Source organism: Chaetodon auriga, chromosome 24 (genome assembly GCF_051107435.1).
Source record: "Chaetodon auriga isolate fChaAug3 chromosome 24, fChaAug3.hap1, whole genome shotgun sequence".
Lineage (NCBI taxonomy): Eukaryota > Metazoa > Chordata > Actinopteri > Chaetodontiformes > Chaetodontidae > Chaetodon > Chaetodon auriga.
The window spans coordinates 2,385,516-2,402,225 of record NC_135097.1 but is presented as its reverse complement, the minus strand read 5'-3'; the positions used below and the strand labels follow the sequence as shown (position 1 = coordinate 2,402,225).

The window sequence follows — 16,710 nt, the reverse complement described above, 5'->3', positions numbered from 1 at the left end:
TAACACTAGCATGCTATTTTCCCCTTACTCCAAAGCTGTTCGCATGGCTAACGACAACGAATGTTCCACTAATATTTGCACGCAGCCACACAAAAACACCTTCTTGAAAAGGTCGGACACGTCCACAACCTGTGATTTAAGTTTTTCCTAACATTTAAAGGAGGTTTTGTTTCTCCCTGTGAGCACTCATCTCCAGTCCAGCCTTGCAAACTGCTCATAAACGTGTCCAAAGAAACCCTCCTAAAACCTGAAAAACATCCGAATATCCAGCGGATGAAGTTTAATATTCGTGTAAACACAGTCAGCGTCCACCATCGTACAGCATGTCGCACTGACGCTAAGTTTGGTTTGAGTGTGTTCAAAGTGGAGAAGTGACTAAATAAAGTCCAGTGGAGCTCCGAGAGTGAATGAATGCTACACTCTCCCACAGTGCGGTGCACAAAGGAAGCGGAGGAGCTGCTCTCTGCTGGATCAATTAAAATAAATGGTGGGTGGAGGCAGCGGAGCTCCAGAAATATCCTGGAGTATATATATTAAAAAAAAGTGCTAAATCTCATGAAAAACATTTCAAAGTCTATTCGTGAAGTTTGATCGACAGCCGAGGCCATACGTGTAATTTCCCGTTAGCTCGAAAAGTGACATACTCATGTTTTTGGATGCTAACTTTCGATGCTAACTATGAAAAACATTATATGACACAGCTGTGGTTTAGCATCTTAGCATGCTAACAGTTGCTATTAGAGCTAAAGACAAAGAGCAGCTGAGGCTGATGGGAATGCCATTGGCTCTGTAGCTGTTTAGACATAAAGTTAAGTTAAATTTAGGCTTGAATTAATTATTTTAAGACATTTGGGGGAGATTTCAGTCTTTGAAGGCAAACTTTAAAAACCTCCATATCAAAGAACCCAAAGTAAAAATCTATCAGCGAGTCACACGTTTGACTTTGACATGAACTCTGCAACATCAAATGCAGCGAAAGAATATGTTTGGATGCATGGCCGTGTGTGTGTGTGTGTGTGTGTGTGTGTGTGTGTGTGTGTGTGTGTGTGTGTGTGAGTGTGTGAAACAGACACACAATCACAGCATTATGTAATTTGCTCTAAAAGCCTGGTGTTGTTGAAACACTGTGACACCTCGACCTCCATTGTGCAGAACACACACACACACACACACACACACACACACACACACACACACACACACGTACGCACACACACACACATTTTCATGCAAATAGAAGATGAAGACAAACGCTACGCAGAGCAAATAAAGGAACAAAGAAGAGAGCTGAAAGGAGGTTATCGAGAGCAAACACAACAAACAAGGCAGAGAAGAAGAAGAAGAAGAAGAGAGAGAGTGAACGAACGACAAGAACGACAAGATGAAAGGAAAGACACACAAGATGAGAGGAAGAAGATGTAATATGAAGTAATCAGAGACGGGAGGGGGGAGAGGGAGAGATGGAGGGAGAGAGAGGGGGTGACGGTGGAGGTAAAGGATGTGACAGTAGGAGAGAGAGAGGGGAGGAGAGGCTGCAGTACGTGGAGGGCTTACATAAGTGTGCTGACGGCGTTCGTCAACGTTCTCCTGAGACTGAGACCAGCACACACACACACACACACACACACACACACACACACACACACACACACACCATAACATTTCACAAATCCAAGACGAAAGGACAAATAACACACACACGCGCGCACACACACTCAAAGGGCATGTGGAGAGGCTAATGTGGCATCTGTTTGTTTGTCAACATCTGTCGGTGTCATGGCGTCATGGCGTCCAGGGGCCGGCGTTCTGCCCACATCCTTCACGACCACACGTCTCTGTCTGTGTCTTCAGTGCGTCCTCGCTCCCGAAAGCTCTCACGGGGGCCAAAATATGCCGGCGAGAGCAGAAGACCATAAAACCACACGTCTCTTTAAGATCCAGCAGTGGAATGTGATCGATTACTCAAGTCAGTGTCTCTGAGCTCATGTGTTCATCTCCTTCATCCAGTCATGTGTTCACAAAGTGGTGAACCTCGCTCCATCCTCTATGATACCCAATCATGATCCTCTCACCTGTTAGCACTGAGCCTGTTTACCTGTGGACTGATCCAAACAGGTGTGTTTATATATTGACTCTGAGCTGTTTTCAGGTCAGTTTATGTCAGAGGATCAGAAAATGATCTCAGTCTGTCTTATTTATGTTTTCACGGCGTCCTCATGTCTTTGAATCAGGGCTGGAGATGAAATTCACAAACAAGTGTTCGTCTGCTCCTTCTTCACTCTGTTCCTACAACTCCCACAATGCCTTTCAAACCTCCGGAGTTACTGGCCTGTATCACATTAACCACCTGCAGGATCAGTTGATTTTCTTCCTCACTGCTTCATCTTTGCAGGTTTGAGCTGAAGATCAGATTCTGATCGTATTGATCGAATCATCAAAGCCTCGTTTTAAACACCTGACGTTGAAAAAGCATCAACCTGACGTTTGACAGCCGTCAGTAGAGACATGAGACGTTCATTTGTCTGCAGCTTCATCTCTTTCTTGCTTTTCGTCTTTCGCCACCCCGCTTAGCCTTCCTCTTCTTCTTCATCTTCATCCTCACGCTCCCTCGTTTTACCTCCACCACCGTCTCTCCTCTCCCTCCATCTCTCTGAGTCTCTCACTGTGACAAACACTTCAGAATATGGCTGATTTTCGCCGGCAGCTCTCTCTCTCTCTCTCTCTCTCTCTCTCTCTCTCTCTCTCCTTCTTTCTCTTCATCCTCTTTCCTCCTCCGTCTTCTCTTCGTCTTTCGGTTTTCCTCTCGGCGTCTGTGACTTTTACTGGCGCGACAGCTGATGAGACAGTTCTGCCAAACAGGATCTGCGTTCGTCTGCAGACTTTCAGGCTGGACAGAGTTTTTCGTGCAGCGGATCTGCGACAGAATCGCCACAGATTCAGTTTACGGCTCAGTCAAGTACTTCACTGAGTACATTGACTCCAGTCACTCTCGAGTACTTGTACACTGCTCGAGTATTTCACCTTAGAATAGAATAATAGAATAATACTGGCCCATTGTGCAAAATGGGTACTTTTACTTTTGGTACGTTAACGAAAGTTTGATGCTAATACTTAATAATGTTGAATGCAGGACTTTTGTTTGTAAGTATGTGAGTGTTTTTACATGGTGGTATTAGTACTTCTAAGCAAGCAAAAGATATGCATGAAAACTGCATAAAATGGAGAAAAAAATACACGACCAGATACTGCGTGTGTTTCATGTGAAGGACTTAAAACTGAGTGATTAGATTTTAACGCTACGACAAACACTGGCTGCCCCGTTCAGGAAAATATCTGCTTTGAATTATTTGAGTATATATTATACTGCAATACAAGTATTGAAAGCCGACGGGTTTGAAAAGATGGTGATAATTCGTATTTCTTCTTCACGTCTTTGACAGATTATTCAAACCGTGATGAGTGAAAGAGGTTTGCTTTGTTTTGGAAAATGTACTAGATGGTAGTACTGTAGAAGTAAGTACTGCCAAAGGTTGGTACTGGTACTGCATCGTGCTGGCAGCAGCAGCAGAACATTCAGTGAACACTCAGCCTGGTTTATCCAGTGATGACGCTGCAGTAATACTTCCAGCATGAAGTACATGTAGTATCTCAGCCCCCACTGTCTGTTTCTCCCACACATGCTCCGTCTGCCTCAGAGGAAGACGGCTTCTGTAACAGCCCTCTTCCTCTTCATCACTTCAGCCTTTTCCCTCCAGCAAACCCTCCATCTCCTCTCGCTTCTCAACAATGTCTTATTAAGCGCCGACAGCTCTCTCGTCCTCTCTGCCTCCTTACATCTTTTCACGGCGCTCCTTATTTCCTCCTCCTCTCCCCTCGGTCGGAATTTGAGAATACGTCTTATTTTAGGACTGAGAGTCACTCCCGCAGCCTCCAGAACGCCACTGGATGTTTTGGAAAATCAGATTTTCTACCTTCTGTATGAGTCTTGCTCAAAGCGCTGCTCTGCCGGAGCTGCAGCCAATTATAGCTCCCAGCAAGGTGTCGCTGATGGCAGCCCGCCGCCGCCGAGCTCCTCTCAGTGTCTCTGGGTCACATTACAAGAAAGCATGACGCTTATTTAATTAGTCTGCTAACGTCTTAGCTGCTAAACAGTGAAGGAAAAATGAACTTGAGGCTGATTGTTGGGGGAATAACGAGATGAGACGATCATCAGGGGTCGTACAGTAAAATTCAAGCACTTTCAAGGCACCCAAACCAAAACTTTCCAGACACTCAAAGCCTTTCTCATCACATCTAAATTGTTAAATGCATTTACAGAATTCCTTCACACCCACAGCAGTCAAAGTACATTTCTACACTGAAAACTTAACGGTTAAAATGAAGCTTGTTCCAAACTTTCAGGACTTCTACAAATCACATTTCCGTACGTACTATGTATGTTTGTTTTGTCGGTTTTATTGTGAAGGAAACATAAGCGCTCACAGGCAACACGTTTCCAGTAGAACGAGCTGTTTTCGTACCACATGCAGTCTGCAGAGAGCTGGTTTGGTTGATGGTGGGCGTAAGAACTCGAGACTTTGACACCAGAGATCAGGAGTTCTGCATACGCTCCGGAGCTTTGTTAGGCAGACGGGAAAACTAGTGGTTTTAGTTAAGTCAGTACATAATCGACCATAAGCAGCTGCTCTGAAATAATTCTTTAGCAGCTACGAGGTATTTAATTAATTAGTAATTAAAATGATCATGTAAAATAACTAAGCTGTCCAATAACTTTGGTGGAGTAAAAAGTGGCCTGAAAGTAAACTGCAGTGCATTAACAGTCTTACGACGTACCGTGTGGATGTACGTAAAACGCGTGCAGTAATAAATAAACGTACGAAGCCGTTGGGGGCGGTTGTTTCGGCGCCGCTCGCTGTTCACCAGCTGTGAGCAGTAATAGAAAATGTTCTGGTCAATGAGGAGTTGACGTTTAAGCTGCACATTGAATTATCTACCAAAACCTTCTTTTTTAAGTTCTCAATTTATATGCTAATTTCTTCAGTCATCGCTCCCTCTGCCTCTTCACAGCCCGCGTTATGTATGAAATCATCACCTCGGCCTCTTCGACACAAGGGCAGGTAAGCACTTTTTGTCTTTCTCTTCATCTCTTTAACTCACCCCGTTCACTTCAATGCTTTTCACCACAGCGATTCGGTACAGCCGGCCTTCACTGCTCCATCAATCTTTCACTTTCCCTCCTTCCGTCACCCTCCGCCGGACCAGGGACGTGAACTTCCTCCTAAATCTTCACCCATGTCACCTCTCACAAAAAGCACTTCACCTTTCTGTCCATCCATCCCTCCATCCTCCTAAATCCTGCAGCCTGGAAAAGCACTTCACTTCCACCCATCCTGTCCTTCATCCATCCCTCCATCGCCTTTATCTTTTGCTGCATCATTAGACCTTCAAAGGTGAAGAAGTCACTAATTCCTTCTGGATTATTCTGAATAATAAAATGCTAACAGTTAGCATCTTAACATGCCAATAATTAGTAGGCTATGTGATGCTTAGGATGATGCTTTTGTTTGAAAATTAACATTTAGGATTTTCACCAGTGGACACTCGTCAGAGCTGAACTCTGTCTATGAACTGGACCTGCGAGGCAGCTGTGCACAAGCTTTTTAAGATTTTAAGAGTATTTTGCTCCAAGTGCAGCCTTGGGTGTATTTTATTTTGCAGTTTTTGCTTGCACTTCAGAAAAAAATGTGTTAAAAAAAATAAAGTTTCTGCATGTGGTGAAAACAAAAATTCTGCCTTGGTACAAACTCCTTAAATCTTTATTTGGATCTTCGCCGCCCAGGGCAGAGAAAACATGTCACCAGTCATTGTGGCGCTCCTTCGACTTATCTCCCCTCGTCAGATCTTTACCTGCATCACCTCTCCTCCTCAAGAGAGAGAAAGCACTCCACTTCCTGCTCTTATCCCCCTGCCTCCCTCAATCCATCTACGTATCATCCCGTGGCTGCTGTCGTCCCTCGTCCCCTCCCATCGCCCTGTCCTTTCACATCCGTCTGGCAGCATCCCTCCATCGCAGAGAGCTGGAAACAGCAGGGAGCAGACAGACGGGCGGACGCAGAGAGACGGAGATGGCCTTGGGGCTCTCTAACTCTGTTTCTTCCTCTACCTCCATCCCATCAACTCTCCATCTCCTGATCCCTCCAGCTCTCTATTCTTCTTTCTGTCCCATTAAATCTCTCTTTCATGTTTGCTCGCTTCGTAGCCGCTCACGGCTCGTTATCTCACCCGGTCCGATGCTTTCCCTCCTCGTCCCGTTCATCCTCCCTCTTCTTTGCCCCCGAACTCACCTGCACACCTGCCCTCCCTCTGTTTCTACCGTCTACAGCCTCTTGTATTCTCGCTCGGTCCCACGAGGAGGCTGACAAAGCTCCTGAATTCCTCAAAGGCAAAGACGTGTATGGCAGGATTGTGTTTGACTGTGTGCTTTAATAGATGTAACTGGGGCAGAAGGTTCTAGTCCTTTACTGTCAAATGGCCCCATATGGACACATAATAGAGAAGCATAGCTGTCCTTTTACCATGAGACTGTCCCACATGTTAATGTGCTTTAAACACAAATACTTCTAAATATAGGATGACACACACATTATGTTGCCCATTTCCCATCTACTGCATGTGCATTTAGCATGTTAGCAACATAAATAGGGTGTATAATATAAGCTTATTGGTGTGAACACACCCATACACTAGCGCAGAATGTTTAGCATGTTAGCCGTTTAGCATGTAATGTTCAACATATTATGTGAACATGACAGTTGGGATGACATCAAAATCTGTATGTAATGCTAACATGTAATATTCTGTGTAGTCAAAATTGGAAAGGGGTCACAGGGGTCCAGGTGGAGTCCCTACCTCTTTTTGGTGGTACTTGATGGCCAGTTTGAGCTTGGCCAGGTCGTGGCACTGTTTGGGGTCCAGTTCCTCGCTCTGGTCGTTGTCTCTGTGGTTCAGGATGGTTTCCAGCTCTCTGGAGCTCCTGGCCTGGTCCAGAAGGTCTTTGGCGAACCGTTTGCATTGCTGTGACAGCTCCTCGTACTCCTGACGAAACTCGTTCTCCACCTGAGGGGATGAGAGTGTGAGGAAACCTGATTTATGATGGGTTTTTTTCTCTTTCTATAACTGGTTTAATACTCTCTGAAAGTGTTGCTCTGCTGCAACAGCTTCTTGTGCTACTTCTGAAACTCAAAAATAAAGATATTTCAGGGTATCAAAGCCACAAAAATGCTTTTGAAGCCTTTACCGTGCATTGGAGGAGAATTTCAGCTCTTGTTACCCAAAATAAAACCTGAAGGAATTTCTGCAGGTACGAAGCTCTCTGTGATTACAGCTGCAGAACATGTAGCCGAGAAAAAGTATATAATAAACTAGATGTAAACACAACACTTTCAACAGGACGAGTGAAGGACACACTTGAGACAAATGAGTAACAGGAATAAAAGTGGATGCTGCAGAGGCTTTAACAGCTCATCAAGTTCAGGATGTGGCATCCCTCCAGTTCAGTTCACTCGGGTGTTTAGAGAACCGATGCCAAGGTGGAGCTCTGGTGGACCAGCTTTTTATAGCGACACTTTGAGTTGGCCTCTCATTTAATTTGACAGTAAGTGGCATCACGTGGAATTAAAAACTGTGAGAAACCTGCCAATTTCTGCATCCATGTACCACTCGAACGTTGGCACTTCAACACACACACACACACAGTTAGCATGTTAACATGATCACTGCTAGCATACGACTGAAAAAGTGTGTGTAATGTGATTCAGCATGTTAGCATGTGAACACATCAAAATCAGGATGTTGAATGTGCCAATATTAAATATGATGGCTTATTAGCATGTCATGTTATCCACAATAACCTTTGCTGACATGCTAACGTATAGTATGTTAAAGTCATGAGGTCAATCCTGCGATGCTAAAGGAGCCCTGGAGCTTTTCCGGTAAACACACGATCAAGAGGCATCGACAGCCACACCTTGCTGAGCTCTTTGAGTTCCCAGCCCAGCCTGAAGGCCGTGAGGATGGGGTCTTCACTGGACAGAGCGATGAGGGACGGCGAGGCCAGAGCCTTGTAGATGTTGAGTCGAGACCGCGAATGCCGAAGACTGTCGACCTGCAGAAACACATGGACGAACAAGAGGAGGTCGATCGGTCTGTCAGTTTTAAAGGTGAAACCACGACCAAACCACACGTGAGCAGAGAAACGATGACTTACCTCTGAACTGGAGACGCACTCAACACAGTCGCATCGTATCTGGTGTGGCCTGGGAATGGTGACCTACGCAGAACAAGAAGAGAACAACAGCTGATTCAGTATTTGCAGACTCAAACGTGTTTCCGTCGAACTCTCGACTTGCGTAACGATCACCTTCCGCTGGACGAGGAGCTTGATGATCTCGTAGTTGTTGGTGTGAGCAGCGAGCATGATGGGAGTTATGTCTGGGGTGAACTCTGAAAACTGACTGTCCATCATCAGAGAGGGAACCTGGAGAGCAACAAAGAACAAAAACTCCTCAATAAAACCCTTCAGGGACCTCCATCAGTGACTGATATCTATTATTAGACAAGCCAGCGTCGGTTTGATGTTTTGGTTAAAGTCTTCTGGTTTAACTGGCAGCTAAACATGGAAAAAACTAAAAAGTCTAATGAGCTTTTATTATGCAATTAAAAAGCCACGAGTCAGCACTGTTACGTAAGAGGAACAACTCGGAGCATTAGACAAATTAGCCAAACGAGGAATCAAATTAGACTCACTTGAATCAGATTAAAACAAATTGAGTTTGTGTAATGCATTCGACGGAAGAAGTTTCCTGCTCGTCAACGCAGCACAGGAACATTTATTTAAAGTCACATCCTCTGCAAAACTCATTACAGCCCTCACTGAGGCGACTGCGAACAGCTGCTGAGGTAACAAAAGACTGAAGGAGCGTTTCATTACCAGGTGAGGACCAGGTGGTCTACGGGAAAGGTAGACCGGAGGGTCCAGAGGTCCAAACCAGACCATTCGGCTGTTTACCTCAAAGTGTGCAGAAGAGCTGCTGTGTTTCAGATTTCCATTTCCTCCCTTTCCAAGCAGCCATGAGCTCCCATTAACTTCCACACAATCACACTACCTTATATAAATTCATGAGAAAACTTGTTATTTAGTGTCATAAAATATGTTTTTTTTTCTCGTTGCTTCCACTTACGGGAGTTACAGCTGATGGCAAATACATTAAGGAGCATTTATATCTGCACACAACTACAAAACAGAGGACGTGAAGTAAAGATACAGGCGCGCGCACACACACACACACACACACACACACACACACACACACACACACACATCAGAAGAAGGAGTGCGAGGAGCAGACGTGGGGAGGAGGAGGAGGAGGGAGGGGAGCAGCCTGTGGACTCTCTTTCATCTCTCAGAGGGAGAACCAAGCAGAGTGCTGCTCTTCATCTTATCTTCCTCTCCGTCTCTCGCTCCTCTCACCTCCTTCTCCTCCTCTTTTTCCACCTCCCCGTCTCCCACATTCTTCTATTCCCCCTCCACTCCGCCCACCTCCTCGCCTCCTTCCTTTCCACCCTCCTCTGTTCTTTTCCGTCTTTCTCCTCGTCCGACCTCCTGCTATCTTTGTTTTTCTCGCTGCTTCACCTCCTCATATCTCTCCTCTTTTCCTCTGATCCTCTCTGCTGCCTGAAGCTTTTTTTTCCTCATCTGATCTCCCTCCTCCTCCCTGTTTCTTTCCTCCTGGTGTGATAAGGAGTGTGAGAACAGCTGCCACGGGCTGGACATCACACACCGATTAAAGAGACGGGGAGAGAACACACACTCGGGTAAATATGAACAAACTGACGGTCAAACACGACAAAATCATCTCTGTGCTCTGCTTCCATCGACTTTTCATGCAGTAAATGTTGCTTGAATTTGTAGATATTAAACAGACAACATACAATGTGCTAAATAAGGAGCTTTAGCTGCGCTGGCAAGTGGATTTTGTTCACGTCGGGCGGTGCCAGGCTAGCTGTTTCCCCCCGTTTACAGTCTTTATGCTAAGCTAAGCTAACTGCAGAGTGGAGAGTTGAATCCATCTGCTTTTCCTGCTGTAGATGTTTCAGCTCATTGATCTCCTTCATATCCTGTTGGCTGCTTTAATCCACAGCAATGCATCATTTTCTATAAGATCATCACGTTTGCAGCGCGGCCGTCCTGTGAGAACCACGTATCTCCAAAAAAGTCTGACGAGGTCAGAAAAACAGGCTGTTTTCAGCTTTGTGACGATGCATTTTCAGCACTTCATCCTTCAGTTTAGCACAAACATCTGGAGATACGAGGTTTTCACTGGACTGGAAGGGGATGAAAAACATAATCTGAATAGTAACTAAAGCTGTCAGACGAATGTATGACTGCATGAAATTGAAATACTCGAGTTAATATTGCACTTAATTAACGTATTTACTCAGTGACTTTTCGCAAAGAAACTTCAGTTTTTTGAGTTTTACTGATTTTGATTTTTACTGTTTTGGATGAAATGAATACAGAAAAAAATCAAGTCTGGCTGCTAACGTTTGTGTCCTCGCTGACGAGCTCACCATCAAAACAACCCAACAAGTGATGCTCGTCTGCCACACACACACACACACACACACACACACACACACACACACACACACGCACGCTTAATCTTTTCCTCACACACTTCACACATCAAAGCAAAGTGTGAAAAACGTCGCCTCATCTGCATACCCCCCCCCCCCCCCCCCCTTCCCTCCATCAGTCTTCATGTCCCTCATTTCTTATTCCTTCCCTTTCTCTCTGTCGGGATTTCCTCCATCCAACTCCTCTTTCTCTCCCTCCCTCCCTCCCTCCCCCCTCCTCCCTCGTTTCCCCCGTGCACACTCAGGTCATGAAAAACCTTCAGATTTCACTCTGCTCTCCATGTTTCATCCCCCTTTCCTTCCCTCCTGACGCTCTTTCCTTCCATTTCTGGAGAGCTGGTGATGGAGAAAGCAGCATTTGGTCGTAGCTAAGCAGGGAGAGGAGAGGGAGGGGGGAGAGATGAAAAGGGGGGGCGAGGGGGGAGGACGGAGAGAGGGTGAGGTAATAAAAGAGACTGAGTCAGACGGAGAGGGACGACAGAAAGGTCAACGCTTTCCTCGTCAAGAGAAGATAAAAGGCGTCGAAAGAGCGGTTTGGAGAACACACACAGACGATCTTCATCCACACAAACACACACACACACTTTAACCTCATCGACACAAACACACACACACAGACGATCTTCATCCACACAAACACACACACACAGACGATCTTCATCCACACAAACACACACACACACTTTAACCTCATCCACACAAACACACACACACACACAGACGATCTTCATCGACACAAACACACACACACTAACTTTAACCTCATCGACACAAACACACACACACAGACGATCTTCATCCACACAAACACACACACACTAACTTGAACCTCATCGACACAAACACACACGTTAACTTTAACTTCAGGAGTAATTTTTTTTTGCAGATTTTGGTGAAATGCTCAGATTTTGCAGATCTTTCCTTGATATTTGTGCGTCGATCATGTGCTTGTGGCTTTGTGGTTGGATGGCGTTCTGTTGCTCTGTTTTAATTGCGTTTATTGATGATGTGCGATCAGGAGTCTGCACAGATCGTTTTAATTGCAGATTGAGGCGTCATCCATCAAAAACAGACCATAGCTCGTTCTGTCTATGGCGGCGATTGTCTGAGGCGTCGCGGTCTGAACCTGCATCTCGGTGGAGTTTAAGGGTCACTGTCGCCAAACGTCGTCACGCTCTCCATCCCCACGCAGTAACAAATGCAGTTCACAGTCATAATGGAGGCAGATTTAACAGTGACAGCTCTTTGTGCTTTATAACGTCAGCGCCACCAGTTTGTTCGAAAGTCTCCTGATGACTTTTTAATGTTAATGGGAAACACACCTCCAGTTTTCACATATTTCACGTTAACATATATTTTTGTGTGTTAAGTCAATGCGAATCTACTTCATTTCAAAATAAAAGCCAAAAAAGACATTTAATTCAGCTTTTACTTAAACACTGTCAGTATTTGGTGATTTGAAGTGGTGACTTTCACTTCAGTCCATAAAGTCTCAGCTGGATTCAGGCCCCACAGGGTCCGGGTACGCCCCGCCTTTTATATGTGACAGACGGCTCTGTGGTTCATCAGAAACATGTTTTTAAGCGTGTTCAGCTGCTCGTCTTCATCACAGAGTCCAGAGCTGAGCCGATAACCTGCAGCACAGAACCAACAGGAGGACGTGCACGAGAGACAGAGAGAAGAAAGAGAAACGCAGATTTGTTCCCGTCCTCGTCCAACTGAGAGGCGACCAAAACCTTCCCACAATCCTCTGCTTCGGCCAAGGGTTGGTTGCCATGGTGACGTGGAACCTCACAGCCTCCTGCGGTCCAGGAATGAATGTAGAAGACGTCGTCTCCGTTCCTGCTCCCGTCTTCATCTGAAGACATCTCCTTGTTTCCTGCTCTCCCTCCCTCTCTCTCCTCTTTTCTAATGTCTCTCTCTCACTCTTCATCCCTCCTCCTCCTCTTCATCGGTACTCCCTCCTTTTAAGTCTCCATCTCTCCAAATCTCTCCTCCTCGATCCCCCTTAACACCTACATCTTAACCGAACTGTGCAACATGTTCTTTTTCTCACACACACACACACACACACACACACACACACACACACACACAAATGCGGCAGGCAGACAAATACACTGTCTGTCTCTAAATCCTATTTCACACTGAGTCTATAAAACGAGCTGTTTAATTTTCCTCCTCTCAGCAGAATGTGGCACGGAGCATTACAATGAATGGATGTACTGCTCATTATCACACACACACACACACACACACACACACACACACACACAAACAAATGGAAAAACACACACACACTTTAACGGATGACTAAATGCAAACACGTGTGCGCTCGAATCCGCCTGGATTCAACAGATTAACATCCAGGGAGGGAACGTTCTCTCTTTTGTTTAAACACGCACACACACACACACACACACACACACACACACACACACCTGCTTCTCGCCGCTGGGCCTCCGGTGTGACAGCAGCAGCTCCACGGCGCCCACCACCTCCTTCCTGATGGCGTAGAGCAGCGCGTCGCCCGTGTGGATGCCGTGGTCGAGCAGGAGCTCCATGATCTCCAGGTTCTCGTTCTCGATGGCGATGAGGAGCGCGCTGCGGCCCAGCGGGTCCAGGCAGTTCACATCCATGTTGTAGTAGACTTCCGCCTCGCGGAGGGCATGTTTGACTCCCGCGTAGTCCCCTGCACAGGTGGAGGGAGCAGACAGGTGCAAACCAACACCACAATCCTTCATGTTCATCAGCTGCTGACTCAAATGTTCAAGACAAACTGCTGAATGTGTTAACAGTGAGATCTTTAGCATCAACTATAGAATCTTCAGCTCAAGAACCGCAATGATCCCTGGGAGTCGTAGTTGCAGCGGCAGCACGCCAGCTGTCAACGACTGATGAGAGAGAAGAAACGCACCTTTCTCCACAGCGGTGAGGTACGCCCTCTCCTCAGCGGACAGCTCCACCTCGGCCCGGACGATCTGCAGCGGGATGCGATCGCGGTACGGCGAGTAGGTCGCCTGAAACACAAACGAGGACGGCACAAAAAAACCTTAAAACACACAGAGTGGAGTCTGCAAAAGGTTTTAATCATCAGGAACAAGACAATAAACACCAGGAAGAGGGTTTAATAACAGGATTCAGATGTTCTGCAGATAAAACTTCTGCTATCAAACGGTCAAAACATCCCATTATGAGCAATAACATAATAATAATATAATGGTTAATTAAACGCTGCAGACAGACTTGATTTAAAGGTGCAGACGGTCGGCGGCTCATGGACTGTGCAGTCTGCAGAGAAAATAGTTTGACGTGACTTATATGATGACGGTTAAGGGCTTTTAATTGAGGCAAGCGTCATGGCAGAAGTTATTATTACACTTTTATCACATGAAGCTTCTGGGAAAATGAGCCGCCGTGCTTCATCACACACAGCGTCCACACGTTTAATGAGTGACTTTTAAACTGTCATCGAGAAACGAGACCAAGACGAGAGGCGTCAGGACGAGTGAGCGTCCAGCGGTCACAGTTACTTCTGCTTCGTGTGATTGATCAGAGCAGAGGAAAAGTTGTTGAAAGACAGTGGCGTCCCCTGAGCCACACGGCTAAAACTGTCAATATTTGATTCGCGCTATTTGGTTTAAACAGGCTCATGAGTCAAATAAATCAGCCGTTTGTTTATTTGCTAAATGAAATCCTCTGTTGTATTTGAAATCCCTCTAAGCTCCTCGTGCAGCGCTGCATATTTTCTTTTCCCAGTAAACCCTTCAAAACAGAGTGAGCGCCGTTCATGGTCACATCGGAGACCAGTAAGAAACACAGTTAGAGGAATGTCGTACAATCATGGAGGCAACACTGGAACCAGGACACTGGGATGGTTTGGATGAACCTGCAGGAGCTCCTGAGAAACCTGTCTGACTCACCTTCTTGTAGTACAGCTGCGTCATGGGATTCATCTGGCCGGTCTGGAAGAAACAAAGTGAGAGTTAAAACAGAAGCTCGAGAACACAAACAGTGTTTGAAGCGAACGACGACAAAAACTTTAGTAAACCTCAATAAAGCTGCTGAATAACTCTGAACTTGCTTGAGAATCATCACGTTTTTAAGTTTTCTTCAGTACAAAAGTACTCCAGTGATAGTACTCTGTACATGCATGCACGCACTCCCAACATGACCTGCTAATAGCTAATTCAGCACACTTTTTTACTGCCTATTTTTGCCTAAATACGGACAAAAAATAAAGGTCTCAAGTTGCAGCCCACAGTTAAACAAACTGCAGCAGGTAGAAGTCCCAGCAGCACAGATCTGAATCAGAGCAAACAAACCCCGAACGGTCTGCAGGCCTCGATGCTGGGGGGTAAACTGGAAACTGTTTCCACATCTGAGCCGAGCGTCCCTTCAAGAGTTTCAACTTTCCATCGTTTATTTAGAAAAGTGAAGCGTCTTATCTTTACACAGAGGGATGATGAACGACGTGACGACACAGGGAGCTCGAATCAAGCAACGTGATTGGTGGTTAGCTGCGATATAATACAGCAAACAGCCAATTCCTTCACACAACAAAAGTTAGCTTAGCAACTATTTAACCTCTAGAGTGGCCCAACATGGAAAAGTTGGATTATTGAGGGTAAAAATCACCCGATGAACCTAAAAGACGACATGCAGAGGCATGTAGAAGGACGCTGACAGACTGGAAAAAACCAAATGAACACTGTTTGATGCTGAACTACACTTCAGCTGCAGGGGAAATGGTGACAATCAGCAGCTAAAATCCACTTCATTCACCATCGAAAGAGATGAAAAACAGGCTTGCTGGCCTTCAACGAGCACTCAAATAATCACCCTGACCCACAGGAGAAGAATACATCATCAAATCATTTTCACCCAGTGTGGGCAGACTGAAATCTTAAGACCTAAAACTGCACATTTCACTCCACTAAAGAGCTTTAAACCCCCCAAACTTCGTCTAATTCTTTCTGACATGTGAAGAGTTGTGGAGAAGCAGCAGGAGTGCGGCAGGTTTATTTTTACCGCAGATAAAACCATCTGAAAGTGAGCTGACGCAGCGAGCGACGGTGACGGACGGGCTGACAGTCGAGGCGGTGCAGATTAGCGACTCGACGTACATGCAGCACAATAAACAGCATACAGACCGAGGATAAGCCTCATCCCACAGTATTAGCGGCTCTAGTCTCGTTAATGCATGTAATCCCCGTGAATCGCTGCCTCCTGCAGAAGGTTCAGGAGCTCTGCTCACTTTGGCACATTTCTATTTATTCCTGTAGGTGTTATCAGGTTGACTTATTGAGCCATAATTGGCCCACATTTGTTTGTGTTGGGAGCGCAGACAGATGCTGCATTTTGATTTGTTTTACAGTTTCCTACGCAGCTAATTTTCCAGCAGCAGGGAGCCGTCGAAAAGAATCCAGAGGAAGAAAAATACTGATAACCATCTGCATGAGTGTCAGTGAGAAGGAGCTAATTAGTGGAGCTGCTGGGCTGAATACTGGGGGAGGTAAACAGTTAATAACACTTGTCTTCCTGCCGCGGTGCCACTGAGCAAAACAAAAGACTCAACAACAATGAGAAGCTGAACAAGCTTTGAAAGTTCTGGTCCAGGAAAAGACCAGCGAGATGATCAACGAGTGAAAATGTGATTGAAAAACTGCAGAAATGAACGTTCACACCTGAGTCACACCTGCTCGGAGAGTCAAACTGAGACGCACCGACCGAGTTCAGCATATGAGGACTGGAGGTTTGACTTGGACCTGATAAACCTGGACCTGGAAAAAACAGAAGCAGAAACTGGTCTCCTGGGTGTGTTCGTTTGAGCATCCATCCAATCAGCAGACTTTCTTACTCCTTACATCACGTCACCTGACTTCCTGCTTCCTGCCACTAGAGGTCGCAGCCTGACAATAAACGTAAACATGGGTCGTTCTAACCTGCACAGAACACGTTTGTGGCCGTTTCTCTGGCTGCTCTGCATATTTAAATACTGAGAGGGAAATATTC

At 45.8% G+C, this 16,710-nt stretch overlaps 1 protein-coding gene across 1 annotated transcript in view; it reads right to left on the bottom strand.

Annotated features, from left to right (window-relative positions):
* Window positions 1-16,710, bottom strand: part of trpc5a (transient receptor potential cation channel, subfamily C, member 5a) — a 95,322-nt gene that overhangs the window by 46,032 nt on the left and 32,580 nt on the right. Inside the window, exons 2-8 of the mRNA XM_076724372.1 lie at window positions 14,619-14,660; window positions 13,613-13,715; window positions 13,137-13,387; window positions 8,420-8,536; window positions 8,267-8,329; window positions 8,027-8,164; window positions 6,910-7,116 (exon numbers count right to left, since the gene is read on the bottom strand). Of these exons, the coding sequence (XP_076580487.1) occupies window positions 6,910-7,116; window positions 8,027-8,164; window positions 8,267-8,329; window positions 8,420-8,536; window positions 13,137-13,387; window positions 13,613-13,715; window positions 14,619-14,651 (912 nt within the window). The 5' untranslated portion in view covers window positions 14,652-14,660. The remainder of the gene's footprint in view (window positions 1-6,909; window positions 7,117-8,026; window positions 8,165-8,266; window positions 8,330-8,419; window positions 8,537-13,136; window positions 13,388-13,612; window positions 13,716-14,618; window positions 14,661-16,710) is intronic.